At 47.0% G+C, this 12,273-nt stretch overlaps 1 protein-coding gene across 2 annotated transcripts in view; it reads right to left on the minus strand.

Moving 5' to 3' along the window:
- Window positions 1–11,791, minus strand: part of CCDC130 (coiled-coil domain containing 130) — a 17,389-nt gene extending 5,598 nt beyond the window's left edge. Inside the window, exons 1-6 of one of the 2 annotated variants that reach the window (XM_023518070.1) lie at window positions 11,714–11,791; window positions 8,471–8,675; window positions 6,313–6,366; window positions 5,108–5,190; window positions 2,065–2,120; window positions 1,346–1,406 (exon numbers count right to left, since the gene is read on the minus strand). In XM_023518070.1, coding sequence (XP_023373838.1) covers window positions 1,346–1,406; window positions 2,065–2,120; window positions 5,108–5,190; window positions 6,313–6,366; window positions 8,471–8,473 — 257 coding nt within the window. In that variant the 5' untranslated portion in view covers window positions 8,474–8,675; window positions 11,714–11,791. Of the gene's footprint in view, window positions 1–1,345; window positions 1,407–2,064; window positions 2,121–5,107; window positions 5,191–6,312; window positions 6,367–8,470; window positions 8,907–11,713 lie in introns of those variants that run through there. The other variant, XM_012810245.2, reaches the window with a different exon arrangement.
- Between the last annotated feature and the right edge of the window lie 482 nt (window positions 11,792–12,273).

The raw sequence follows: 12,273 nt of genomic DNA on the forward strand, positions 1-12,273 counted from the left end.
GGGCCAGGTTTGAACCCGCCACCTCCGGTATGTGGGGCCGGTGCCCTACTCCTTTGAGCCATAGGCACCACCCCATTTATCATTTTTTATTTCAAATTAATACAAGGTTACAAATTTTTAGATTATATTGGTCTCATTTCCAAGGTAAAATTCCAGCTGTGGAAGAACCCCTCACCCAGGGATTGTGTATCCATTCATTTATTAATTTGTTTGTTTAATAATGCATCCACTTGTTAATTAGTTCATTCAACACTTTTTTTCTTTTGGCAGTTTTTGGCCGGGGCTGGGTTTGAACCCGCCACCTCCGGCAAATGGGGCCAGTGCCCTACTCCTTTGAGCCACTGGCACTGCCCTATTCAACATTTTTTTATTCTATCCACCATTGGTTCATTTGTTCACTTGTTCATTCATTGGTTCATTTGTATACTTTCCTATTCATTCAAATGCCTCTGTTCATTTGTTCATTCATTCATTCAATAAGCCCTCCCAATAGGTTGCTCTGTGGCAGGCTTGATGCCAGCTCCTGGGGACACTACAGGGCAGTGGAGCAAGCTAATTTCCTCTTGGAGAGGCTAACTCTCTAGCAGGAATACCTCCACAGCAAGGGGACAAACCAACACGCAATGCCTGGTGATGAGCACTGCTTTAGAAAAGGTCTCACTGAGGGCTGGTGCTTGAACAGAAACCCAAGTTGAGGGAAGGAGCCTTGCAGCTAGCTACCTGGGAAAGAACATTCTAGGTCAGCGGTTCTCAACCTATGGGTTGCAACCCCTTTGGGGGTTGAACAACCCTTTCACAGGGGTCTCCTAAATACATCCTGTATATCAGATATTTACATTATGATTCATAACAGTAGCAAAATTACAGTTATGAAGTAGCATCGAAAATAATTTTATGGTTGGGGGTCACCACCACATGAGGAACTGTATTAAAGGGTCACAGCATTAGGAAGTTGAGAAGGACTGTTCTAGGTGGAAGGAACAGAGATGGGCATGTCCCTGGGGTGTGTGAGGGTCACTGAGGAGGAGGCTGTGTGGCCTAAGCCGAGTGAGTGAGGGGGAGAGTGAGGTGGAGAGTGCAGGTGACAGCGAGGAAGGGATCAACATAGCATGTAAGGACTTGTAATCCAGGGAAGGATGTGGGTTTTTACTGAGGAAGGTGGGAGCTATGGAGGGTTCTGAGCAGAGGAACATACCCTGATTGCCAAAGCAGGACAGTTTCCATGAGAGTACTGTCAGGAACTGCCAACAGGGTATAAGCTTCTCTCCTGGTTCAGATTCCTTTGTAACCCCCCTTTCCTGTGGCCACCCCATATGATCCTGAGACATCATTGAGCTGCCCTTACCTGTAGATTGGAGTTGTATAGTAATTGCCAACCTTCTTCTTTTCCGCGTTGTAACGAACACCTGGTAGGGAAAGGAGAATGCAGAGGCTCAGCCCACTCCCAGGATCTTTTCTCCGGACAGGGGACAGGTGTGGGTGGCATTTCATTACCACTGGAAGTTTACCAATGGGTAAAGTGAGGCACACAAAGGCTCAGTGTCAGCTAGAAAGAGGGCAGAAATGGGATTTGAATCCAGAGCCCAACTTTTGTTTCTTTTTTGAGACAGAGTCTCATTCTGTTGCCCCGGGTAGAGTGCTGTGGTGTTATCACAGCACATAGCAACCTCAAGTTCTTGGGGTTAAGCAATCTTCTTGCTTCAGCCTCCTGAGTAGCTAGGACTACTGGTGGATGCCACTATGCCCTGCTAGTTTTTTTATTTTTAGTAGAGATGGGACCTTGCTCTTGCACAGGCTGGTCTTGAACTCCTGAGCTCAAGCAATCCACTTACCTTGGCTTTTCAGAGTGCTAGGATTAAAGGCATGAGCCACCGCACCCGGCTCTCAGAGCCTAACTTTCTAACTGCTCTGCAAAGAAACTTTGCACATAGTCACTTGGGTGCCTGTTTCCTCCCTGACTCCTGATCTGGAACCCCCAGGGTGGAAATGATATTTCATGGTGTCCAGTAATTAAGGAACCTGATGTTTGCAGGACTGAATGGGTGGGGGCGGGCAGAAGCTCACCCATGCCGATGTGGTTCTTGCAGCCATCGCACCAGATGTTATATGGCATCTCAAATCTACAAAGACAGACAAGATCTCATTTGCACTTGTGTACTTGGGCTCTCTTGATGTCCCACATTGTGGCTGTAGTTGTAATCTGACGGGTTGGGCAACCAACTGCTCCTCTTCATAGGAGTTGCTGCAGTCACATTGCCAAGGGCGAAGACACAAGAGGATGAAGAATCATGGTTGCTCCTTCAACGAACAGGTCCTCTCCCTGTCACACTCTCTAGCCAACTGACTTTGAGTCGGGAAGTGTCCTTAGGGAGCCATTGTATCTTTAACCCCTTATGGCATCAGCTAAACCAGCTTCTGAACAGAAAAGGAAATAGACTCAGGGAGCTAGCCCCTGACAGTGTTGTCTGATTAGAGTTAAGAAAAGTACTGTGTTTCCCCGAAAATAAGACACTGTCTTATATTTATTTTTTCTCAAGAAGATACACTAGGGCTTATTTTCAGGGGATGTCTTATTTTTATTAAGGATAATACAACAATCTACATTTATTCAAATACAGTTAAGTCATCTTCTTCTGGAACCCGACAGGGGGAGTCGACCTTGTTGCTAGTGATGTGTGAACTCCTTTCCCCTAGTGGTTTGCGCTATAGGATGGCTGCGACCTCCATTACCACCCGCCCACTCATGCAAGTGCAAATGGCTTGGAGAAAGGAGCTGTGGTAGATAAAAGGCATTCCAGTCTTCCTTAGGGCTCTGCGCCAAAATGCATGGTGTGGCATAGCCACGCCCATCACTAGGTCTTATTATCAGGGTAGGGCTTATATTTAACAAATGCATAGAAATCCTGCTAGGGCTAATTTTTTGGGTAGGTCTTATTTTCAGGGAAACACAGTAGTTGTGTTGGGTGTGGTGGCTCACACCTGTAATCCTAGCACCCTGGGAGGCTGAGGCAGATGGACTGCCTGAGCTTATGGGTTTGAGACTAGCCAGAACAAGAGCGAGACCCTAACTCTAAAAAAAATTGCCAAGTGTTGTGACAGGTGCCTGTAGTCTCAGCTATATGGGAGGCTAAGGCAAGAGATTGAGTCAAAGAGTTTGAGATTGCTGTGAGCTAAAAAAGAAAAGTAGTTGTATTGTCATTGTTGTTTTAATTTTTTTTAGAGGCAGAGTCTCACTTTGTCATCCTTGGTAGAGTGCTGTGGCGTCGCTGCTCACAGCAACCTCCAGCTCTTGGGCTTAGGTGATTCTCTTGCCTAAGCCTCTCGAGTAGCTGGGACCACAGGCGCCCACCACAACACCTGCCTATTTTTTGTTGCAGTTTGGCTGGGGGTGAGTTTGACCTGCCACCCTCAGTATATGGGGCTGGTGCCCTACTCACTAAGCCACAGGTGCCATCCTGTTGTTTTAATTTAATCTTTTTTAGAGACAGGGTTTTACTCTTTTGCTCAGGCTGGTCTCAAACTCCTAGCCTCAAGTGACCCTTCTGCCTTGGTCTTCCAAAGTGCTGGGGTTACAGGTCTGAGCCACCATGCCCAGCCAGTCTCTGTATTTCTTTTTCATAGTTCCATTTATGACATGCAGTCTTGGTTTTCCACATACATCAAGAGAGCCAAAGTGACAAAGCTTTCCTTTTAAACTAAAACCATTCAGTAGCCCATGAGTTGAATTGAAGTCACTGTGTAGATGGAGATGAGGGATTGGCAAACAGAGAGACTGGAAGTTGTACGGGCAAGAGAAAGGCAGGCAAGTCTGGTCCATGCTGGAGTGTGAAGATAAGGTGGGCTGAGGTGTCCTTCAGCCCTGTAGCTCTTCAGGCCACTGCTGGGAATAGGCATCATGAATTTTCTTCTATATACATTTCTGCCTCTGACAGTCTTGTCACCTGAACCTCTGCTCAGGTCCAGGGCAGATCCCAGCAACTGAGATCACAGCACACAAGGACATTTGCACTAGAATGCAGCTCAATTCACAAGTGCCAAGACATGGAAGCAACCCAAGTGCTCTTCAACCCATAAATGGATTAACAAACTGTGGTATATGTATACCATGGAGTAGTATTCAGCCATAAAAACAAGATGGAGACTTTACATCTTTTGTGATAGATGGAATTGAAAAACATCACAAGAATGGGGAAACAAGTATCCAATGTAATCAATACGAATATGAAACCAGTATATAAACAACTAAATACCAACATGAAAGAGAAACACAGGCAGGCTCAGCACCCGTGGCTCTGAGTAGGGCGCTGGCCACATACACCAAAGCTCGTGGTTTGAGCCTGGCCCAGGCCAGCTAAACATCAATGACAACTACAACAGAAATAGCCAGGTATTGTGGCACTTGTGTACTGTGAGCTCAAGTTGGCTTCTGCTTCCTCCCACAGATAATCTATTGGGGTGCCGGCCAGAGATAAGAGGAGAACCCGGAAGGGCCGCTGCCTGAGCTGGGTTCATTGCAGTAATGGCTGATGCTTTATCCTCCCCACATCTGTGCTCTTTGTCACGTAACTCTGCAGCTCTTCCCATCAAGAGACGGAGTCTGTTGTTCTATCCCTAGAATCCTAAGCCTCATAGGCAGTCAGTGAGACAGAAGAGATGGTGTGCCATTCCTGGTCTTGGCCTTAAAAGGCCTTGCATGCTTCTGCTTTGGAACCCTGATACTGCTATGTGACCAGGCCAAGGCTAGCCTACTGAAGGATGAGACACACACCATGGAGCACAGGCAGTTGTACAGGTCAAGGGTCTGCTAGAACAGCCACGCTCCAACTTCTGGACATTCGAATGAGCCCAGCTCAGATCAGATCAGCTCGGATCAGCTCAGCCCAGCCCAGCCCAACCCTTCTAAGCCCAGGAGAGGCACCCAGTTGAGCCAAAGACTTGTGAGCAATAACCAATACTTATTGTTTTGTTACACAGCAATAGGTGGTATGCTGACTTTCTGCTGTATGGAATTAAGACCCTGCAGTACTGGGCCAGTTGGGGATGCTGAAAGAGACAGATGTAAGGTGGCACCAAAGGCATGGATCCTCGGGTGATAGTAGGGTCTTACCGAATGATGAGGATGCCTTGTGATAGCTTCCGAGCTCGCTCCCGAAGAGGGTGACTATTGTGGTACCGGTTGAGGGAGCCATGCTGTGTAGAATAGACAAGGGAATAGATTAGCACTTGCTGAGCCAGTCCCACAGCTTTGGGACAAGTACCTCTAACGTTGGGCTAGGCCTTGTTCTTATGTCCTATAGGGTGGTTGTACACAGCAATATAGGAGGCACAGAAGACTCAGTGAAGTATGTGGGCCTGGAATCAGGAACATGTGAATTTGAGCGGCCCCTCTTCCGTTTATGAACTGAAAGAGCCATGTGACCCTGGGAAAGTTATCTCATTTTTTGCCTTCCCAAGCCACAGTTTCCACAATCTGTCAACCGGGGATAATGATCATCATTATCTCTGGGTTTTGTGGGGAGGATTATGTGAGATGACAATACTGGCAAACACTTACTGGGTACTTTATGTGAGTCACCACATTTTAATCGCCCAATGATTCTGTGAAGTAGGGTCATTTTATTTCCCACTTCTGACACAAGGGGAAGCTTCAGCATAGACAGGCTGCGTCCTTTGCTGAAGACCATGCAGATGGGACACTCAGGCACCCTTAGTGAGTGCCTACTATGTGGGGACACACAGCCACGAACAAGACAAGACAACTACCTCTGCCTCGGTGGAGTAGACATTCTAGTGGGGGAGATGGACATTACACAAACACATGAATGGTATGTCAGGGAGTTATAAAAGCTTTGAAGATAAATAAAGCACTCAGTGATGTGACAGAGAATAAGACGGTGGTCAGGGAGAACCTTGTGAGAAACAACCTAAAGGAAGTGAAAAAGTATGGTCAAAAGGAGGAAGAGGTTCCAAGCAGAGGGGACAACCAGCATGCCAGAGGAACTGGAGCTGGGGGAGCCAGGAGATCTGATCCCAATCCTGTGTTCTCAGCCTTGTCCTCGGCTCTGCAGTGTTGCTCTATAGTGTTGCAATTTGGCCTAGGCCGGACTATAAACACACTACGCCCAGTGCTGGACACAGAATGCTGGACACAGAGGCAGATTTATTACCCAGGAGTGAAAACAACTCTGAGGTTCAGGTGACAAGTGGAAGGCAGAAAGATCGCAGGGCTGCCTATCCTTCCGCCACTAAGGCTCTGACTCCAAGAGGGGTCTCTTTGCTATTGTGGCTTGAAGAAGGGAGCCTGCTCCTTACCTTTTCAGGGTTGAAATCTGGAGGGTAGTATTTATTCACACCTTTCCTTTCACCCTGGAAAGCAAAATAGAGATGTGACTCACAGAGGGCCCTCTAGGAGACCTACCTGTGCAGCCCCAGGGGGCAGGGCCCGAACGAGAGAGACTCGGGGTCATCTTAGATGATAGTGCTGGGATCAATATCTGACTGGGGACTGGCTATTTGGGTGAAACCTACTGTCACACTGAAAAATTCCATGAGGTTCAGACTCTTCTATGGTGGTGGGTTTCACACTTTTGGGGGAAGGTGACTGAAAGTAAAGCTAAAGCACAGGTCTCTTCAAAGCACATGGATCCTGGCTATGAGAGTTGTTCTTTTTAAATGCTTGCTAAATTGACTTTAAGAACCGAGTGCTTGTCAAACTCGGCTACAACCACGCAAATAAATCCTAGTATACAATGTTCACAGCAGTGTGATTCAAAAAAGCCCCAAGGTAGAAATGACCCAAAGTCCACTAACAGAAGATTATACCAACAAATTGTGGTCTGTCCCTCTAGTGCAGTGGTTCTTAACCTTCCTGATGCCAGGAACCTTTAATACAGTCCAAAGGGGTCGTGACCCACAGTTGAGAACCACTGCTCTAGTGGAATATTATTCAGCCATAAAAAGGAATAAAGCATCAACTGGTGACACAACATGGATGAAAACGTGATGCTCACTCAGTGAAAGAAGCTAGACTCCAAAGGGCTACTTAGTACGCTATTCTACTTATATGAAATGTTTACAATGGGCAAATCTATAGAGACAGAAAGCAAGATGAGTGGTTGTTAGGGGCTGAGAAGGGGGGAAATGGAATGACTGCTAATGGGGACAGGACTTCCTTTTAGGGGGATGAAAATATTTTGGAATTGGACAGAAGTGGTGGTTGGACAACACTATAAATGTATTAAATGCTACAGAATTGTATGTGCTAAAATGGTTAATTTTTAATCATTATTTTTTTCTTTTTAGAGGCATAGAGTCTCACTTTATCACCCGTAGTAGAGTGCTACGGTGTCATAGCTCACAGCAACCTCCAGCTCTTGGGCTCAGGCGATTCTCTCACCTCAGCCTCCTGAATAGCTGGGACTACAGTCACCCGGCACAATGCCCAACTATTTTTTTGTTGCAGTTTGGCTGGGGCCGGGTTTGAACCCACCACCCTCGGTATATGGGGCCGGTGCCCTACGCACTGAGCCACAGGCGCTGCCCTATTTTTAATTTTTTTTTTTTAGAGATGGGGTCTTGCTCTGTCATTCAGGCTGGAGTGCAGTGGTATGATCATAGCTTACTGGAACCTCAAACTCCTGGGCTTGAGCAATTCTCAGGCTTCAACCTCCTGAGTAGCTGGGACCACAGACATGTACCACCAATATTTTGTAGAGACAGGGTTTTGGTGGTCTCAATCCCTGGCCTCCAGAGACCCTCCTGCCTCAGCCTCCCAAAGTGCAGAGATTACAGGTGTGAGCCACCATGCCTGGCCTAAAATAGTTAACTTACTTTCTTTTTTTTTGGCTGGGGCTGGGTTTGAACCTGCCATCTCCATTATATGGGGCTGACACCTTACTCCTTTGAGCCACAGGTGCCACCCTAAGAAAGTTAACTTAATGCTATGTGAATTTCACCTCATTTAAAAAAAAAATGGCTTGGAGCCTGTGGCTCAAGTGGCTAAGGTGCCAGCCACGTACACCTAAGGTGGAGGGTTTGAATCCAGCCCGGGCCCACCAAACAACAATGATGGCTGCAACCAAAAAAAAGAGCCAGGTGTTATGGCAGGTGCCTGTGGTCCCAGCTACTTGGGAGGCAGAAGCAGGAGACTTGCTTGAGCCCAGGAGTTGGAGGTTGCTGTGAGTTGTGAAGCCACAGCACTCTACCCAGGGGGACAACTTAAGGCTCTGTCTCAAAAAATAAAAAAATAAAAGAAAGAAAGAAAAGGAAAAAAAGCTTCCCTGCGTTATTTCAGGGCAAAGTAAAGTTTTAGAACCAATGTACCAAAAGATCATGATCCAAAGTTTGGCAGGACCAAATGAGAGCTCCAGGAGGGGAGGCGGGAACTCTAGGAGGGGGAAGACGGTGGCTACTCCTGAGGCCCAATGGAAACCAGGAGAGAAACCCAAAGTGCACAAGTCTGTCTACTCACCATCTTGGGGGATGCCTACTGGTCCTCACCCTCAGGGAAGCTGATCTGAAATTGGCCTCTGAATCCAATGCCCAGCCCTGTCCTCCTATGAGCCTGGCAGAGGGTTCACGGGCTTTCCTGCGAAGATGTCGTGGATTATGCAGTGGTGTCAGCTCAGACAAGACTCTGTTCAGGCGCAGACAGGAATCTGAAGAACTGTGTATGTCTGTTTAGAGAAAGTGTCCTGTCCACTGTATAGCCAACATCTATGTCACATCACTTTTTCTCCTTTCATGGCCCTGACCGTCAGGTCCAGGCTCCATCAATGCTAATATGGTCTCCCACCCAAAGTCTCTTGACTTTGCCCTTGACTCATGCTCAACTGATAGCAGCCAGAAAGATCTCCTAAAATTTGAACTGAAGTGTTTGTTACTCTCCTTAAATTCCCTGCTCCTGAGATTCCTGCCATTTGTATTTTTTTTAAGTCTTTTTTTTTTTTTTTTTTAGAGACAGAGTCTCATTTTGTCCCTCGATAGAGCGCTGTGGTGTCACAGCTCATAGCAACCTCTAGCTCCTGGGCTTAGGCGATTCTCTTGCCTCAGCCTCCTGAGTAGCTAGGACTATAGGCGCCTGCCACAACGGCCAGCTATTTTTGTTGTTGCAGTTTGGCTGGAGCTGGGTTTGAACCCGCCACCCTCTGTATATGGGGCTGGTACCCTACTCACTGAGCCATAGGCTCCAGCCTCCATTTGTATTTTTTTATTTTTATTTACTTGAGACAGAGTCTCACCATGTTGCCCTGGGTAGAGTGCTGTGGTGTCACAGCTTACAGCAACCTCTAACTCTTGGACTTAAGTGATTCTCTTGCCTCAGCCTCCCAAGTAGCTGGGACTACAGGCATTCACCATAACGCCTGGCTATTTATTTTTTTTGGTTGTAGTTATCATTTGTTTGGCAGGCCTGGGTTGGGTTCAAACCCAATGGCTCCTGTGTATGTGGCTTGTGCCCTAGCTACAGGTGCTGAGCCATCTACCATTTTTAGAATCAATTCAAACTCCTTATTATGAACTGTGAGGCTCCTGCCTGCTTCTCTAAGCCCACCTCTTAGCCCTCTCCCTCTGATCAATCTGTTCTAGCCACATTGGCTTCTTGGTTTTCTTCAAAAGCCTTGGCTGCTTTTTCCACCAGCTGTCTGCTTTTTGTTACAGGTCTTGATTTACACATCACTTCCATCAGAAGCCTCATCTGATCACCTAACCTACAGTCACTTCTCTGGAGTTCCAATCACATAACCCTGTGTCTGTTTATCAGTTTTTCCAGGTAGGTCACACACTCTATGTTCTATTCCCAAAACCTAGCAGAGTGTGTGGCACCTGATAACTGCTGAGTGAACAACTGAAATAACAGAGGTTCCATAAGATCCAGTGCAGGCAACACAGGTATCAAATGCAATTTGATTTTTAAACTGGAGGTAGGGAGACCCTTCCCATGTTTGGAGGAGAAACTTGAAGGAGAAAAGTCTAAACTAGAAGGAAGTAGTTTACACTAAAGAGAAGCACTGTGAGGCACAGACGTGTATTTTAGAACGGGAATTAGCAAATTTATTTTATTTTATTTTCTGGGAATTAGCAAACTTTTAGACAAGGGCTAGATAGTAACTATTTGTGGCTTTTTGACCACATCACCTCTGCCTCAATAACTCAACTCTGTCCTCATAGCCAGAAAGCAGGCCCAGACATTATGTAAATGAACAGATATGACCCATTCCAATAAAATCTTATTTGAATTTCACATAACTGTCACCTGTCACAAAATATTATTCTGCTTTTGATTTTTCCCCAACCAATCAAAAATTTAAAGCCATTCTCAGCTTCAGCAAGCTGTACAAAATTGGGTGATAGGCTGGTTTTGGACTGCAGGCCTAGTTTACCAGTCCCTGCTCAAGAATCAGGAAGCTTAGTCCCTGAGTAGCTATCAACTTAACTATGCCCGCTCTATAACGTTTACTGGGTGTCAGGTGCTGCACTAGGAGTCTGACATCATTGCTTCATTTAGTCTGAATTGTGTTGCCATTATTTCCAGGTGACAAATGAGGACACTGGGGGCTTAAGTACTTTGTACAGCAGCCAGTGCTTCTGACAGAGTGGGGTGAGTCATGCAAACCCCTGGTTGTCAAATCCCCCATAACTCTGACCCTCTCTTTCATCTGTAAAGTACGCCCCTTGGCTTGGATTTTTCTTAGTTCCATTCCAATCTAAAAATACTTTTGTCAACAAAATAGCTAAGTACCCCCAACACTTTGGTGGTCATGATTCAGTGGGCTTAAATCCCAGCTTCCACTCCTCAGCTGGGTGACCTTGGTCAGTGTCTATGCTTCCCTGAGCTTCAATTTCCTCATCTGTAAAAAGCAAATGATAAGACTCACTTTCTGGGGTACCTATGAATGAAATAACATAGATGAAGTGCTTGCACAGGGTAAATACTAAGTTAAGAGGAGAATGTGTATGTGTACCTTAAGATGATTTTATTACCCAGTGAATGGCAGGGGGGACTATAGGGTGGATATATAGAAATCTCTGGTCCCAAAAAAGACCAAAAAAGGAAAAAAAAAAAAATAGAAACAAAACAACACAAAAAATCAATAATGAAAAACAAAAATCTCTGGTGCTTGGTGTCAAGACTAATTATTAACCTCATTTGTCCAGGGTTTGCAGCTTGGGTCTGGAACTCTGCTACTTCCTAGCTGCCTGACTTTGGGCAAATTGTTTAGTCTCTCCAAACCTCACTTTCTGCATCTGTAAAATGAAGTTTTATAGAAGTTACCAACCTGACACGGTTGTTGTCCAGACTCAGGTTTTGTTCCAAACACATAAAGTTAATGACACCAAGTTAAAAACGTTGGCAGTTTGGTTATTTCTCATGCCCACCGTTTTAAAGCATCATTTTACAAAATCTTCATAACCCGCTAAGGTAGGGTCTTATTGGTCCATTTCCAAGATGAGGAATCTCTGGGGCCCTTCAGTTATAACATGGGTCGGGATGGGTTGCGGCCGGGGCCCGGGCACTTGGGTCGGGGGTCGCTGGTGGGACCCGGGCCAGCACTGGGCACACAGCTCGCGTCCCTCAGAGCTCCGCGTCCCCCAGAGCATACATCCGCGCCGGGAGTGTCCAAGGTCAGGGTGAGGAGGCGGCCTGGTCTCCCAAACCTCGACCCTACCGGGCCTGCCCGCCCCTCCACAAACCCCTCTCCCCGCCAGTACTTACCTGCCCTCCTTCCGACGTCACGCCCAGACTACGCCCGGAAGTGCGCTGGGAGCTCAAGGAAGCCCGGCGCTCTCTCCGTGTGACTGGTTCGTCCACACGAGGCGGGGCGAGGCAGTAACGCCACACTGATTGGGTAAGTGCCGATAAGTGGCGGGCTCCAAGCTCTGGAGGGGACCAATCCCAGACCGCCCCCAACCGTGCTTGCGTCACGACGCCCCACCCTCTGCCCCGCCCACTCAGCGAGGCCTGCCTCTTGACATCGCTACCTCTTTGGACTGTCCTGCTTGCACTGCAGCAGTTCCGTGAGGACTGGCAAACGGCAGCAACTCGGCTGCCTGCTTTATAACGGGCAACGAACCCCTTCCTAGTCTTATTTGTTTTTGAGACAAAGTCTTGTTCTGTCGCCAGGGCTGGAGTGCAGTGGCGCCATCATAGCTCAGTGCTGCCTCAAACTCCTGGGCTCAAGTGATCCTCCTGGCTCAGCCTCCTGTGTGGCAGGGACTACAGAGGCCACCACCACTACTGACTCATTATTTTTATTTTTATTTTGTAGAGACGGG

Source organism: Otolemur garnettii, unplaced genomic scaffold, assembly GCF_000181295.1.
Source record: "Otolemur garnettii isolate 467f Iridium unplaced genomic scaffold, OtoGar3 scaffold00127, whole genome shotgun sequence".
Classification (NCBI taxonomy): domain Eukaryota; kingdom Metazoa; phylum Chordata; class Mammalia; order Primates; family Galagidae; genus Otolemur; species Otolemur garnettii.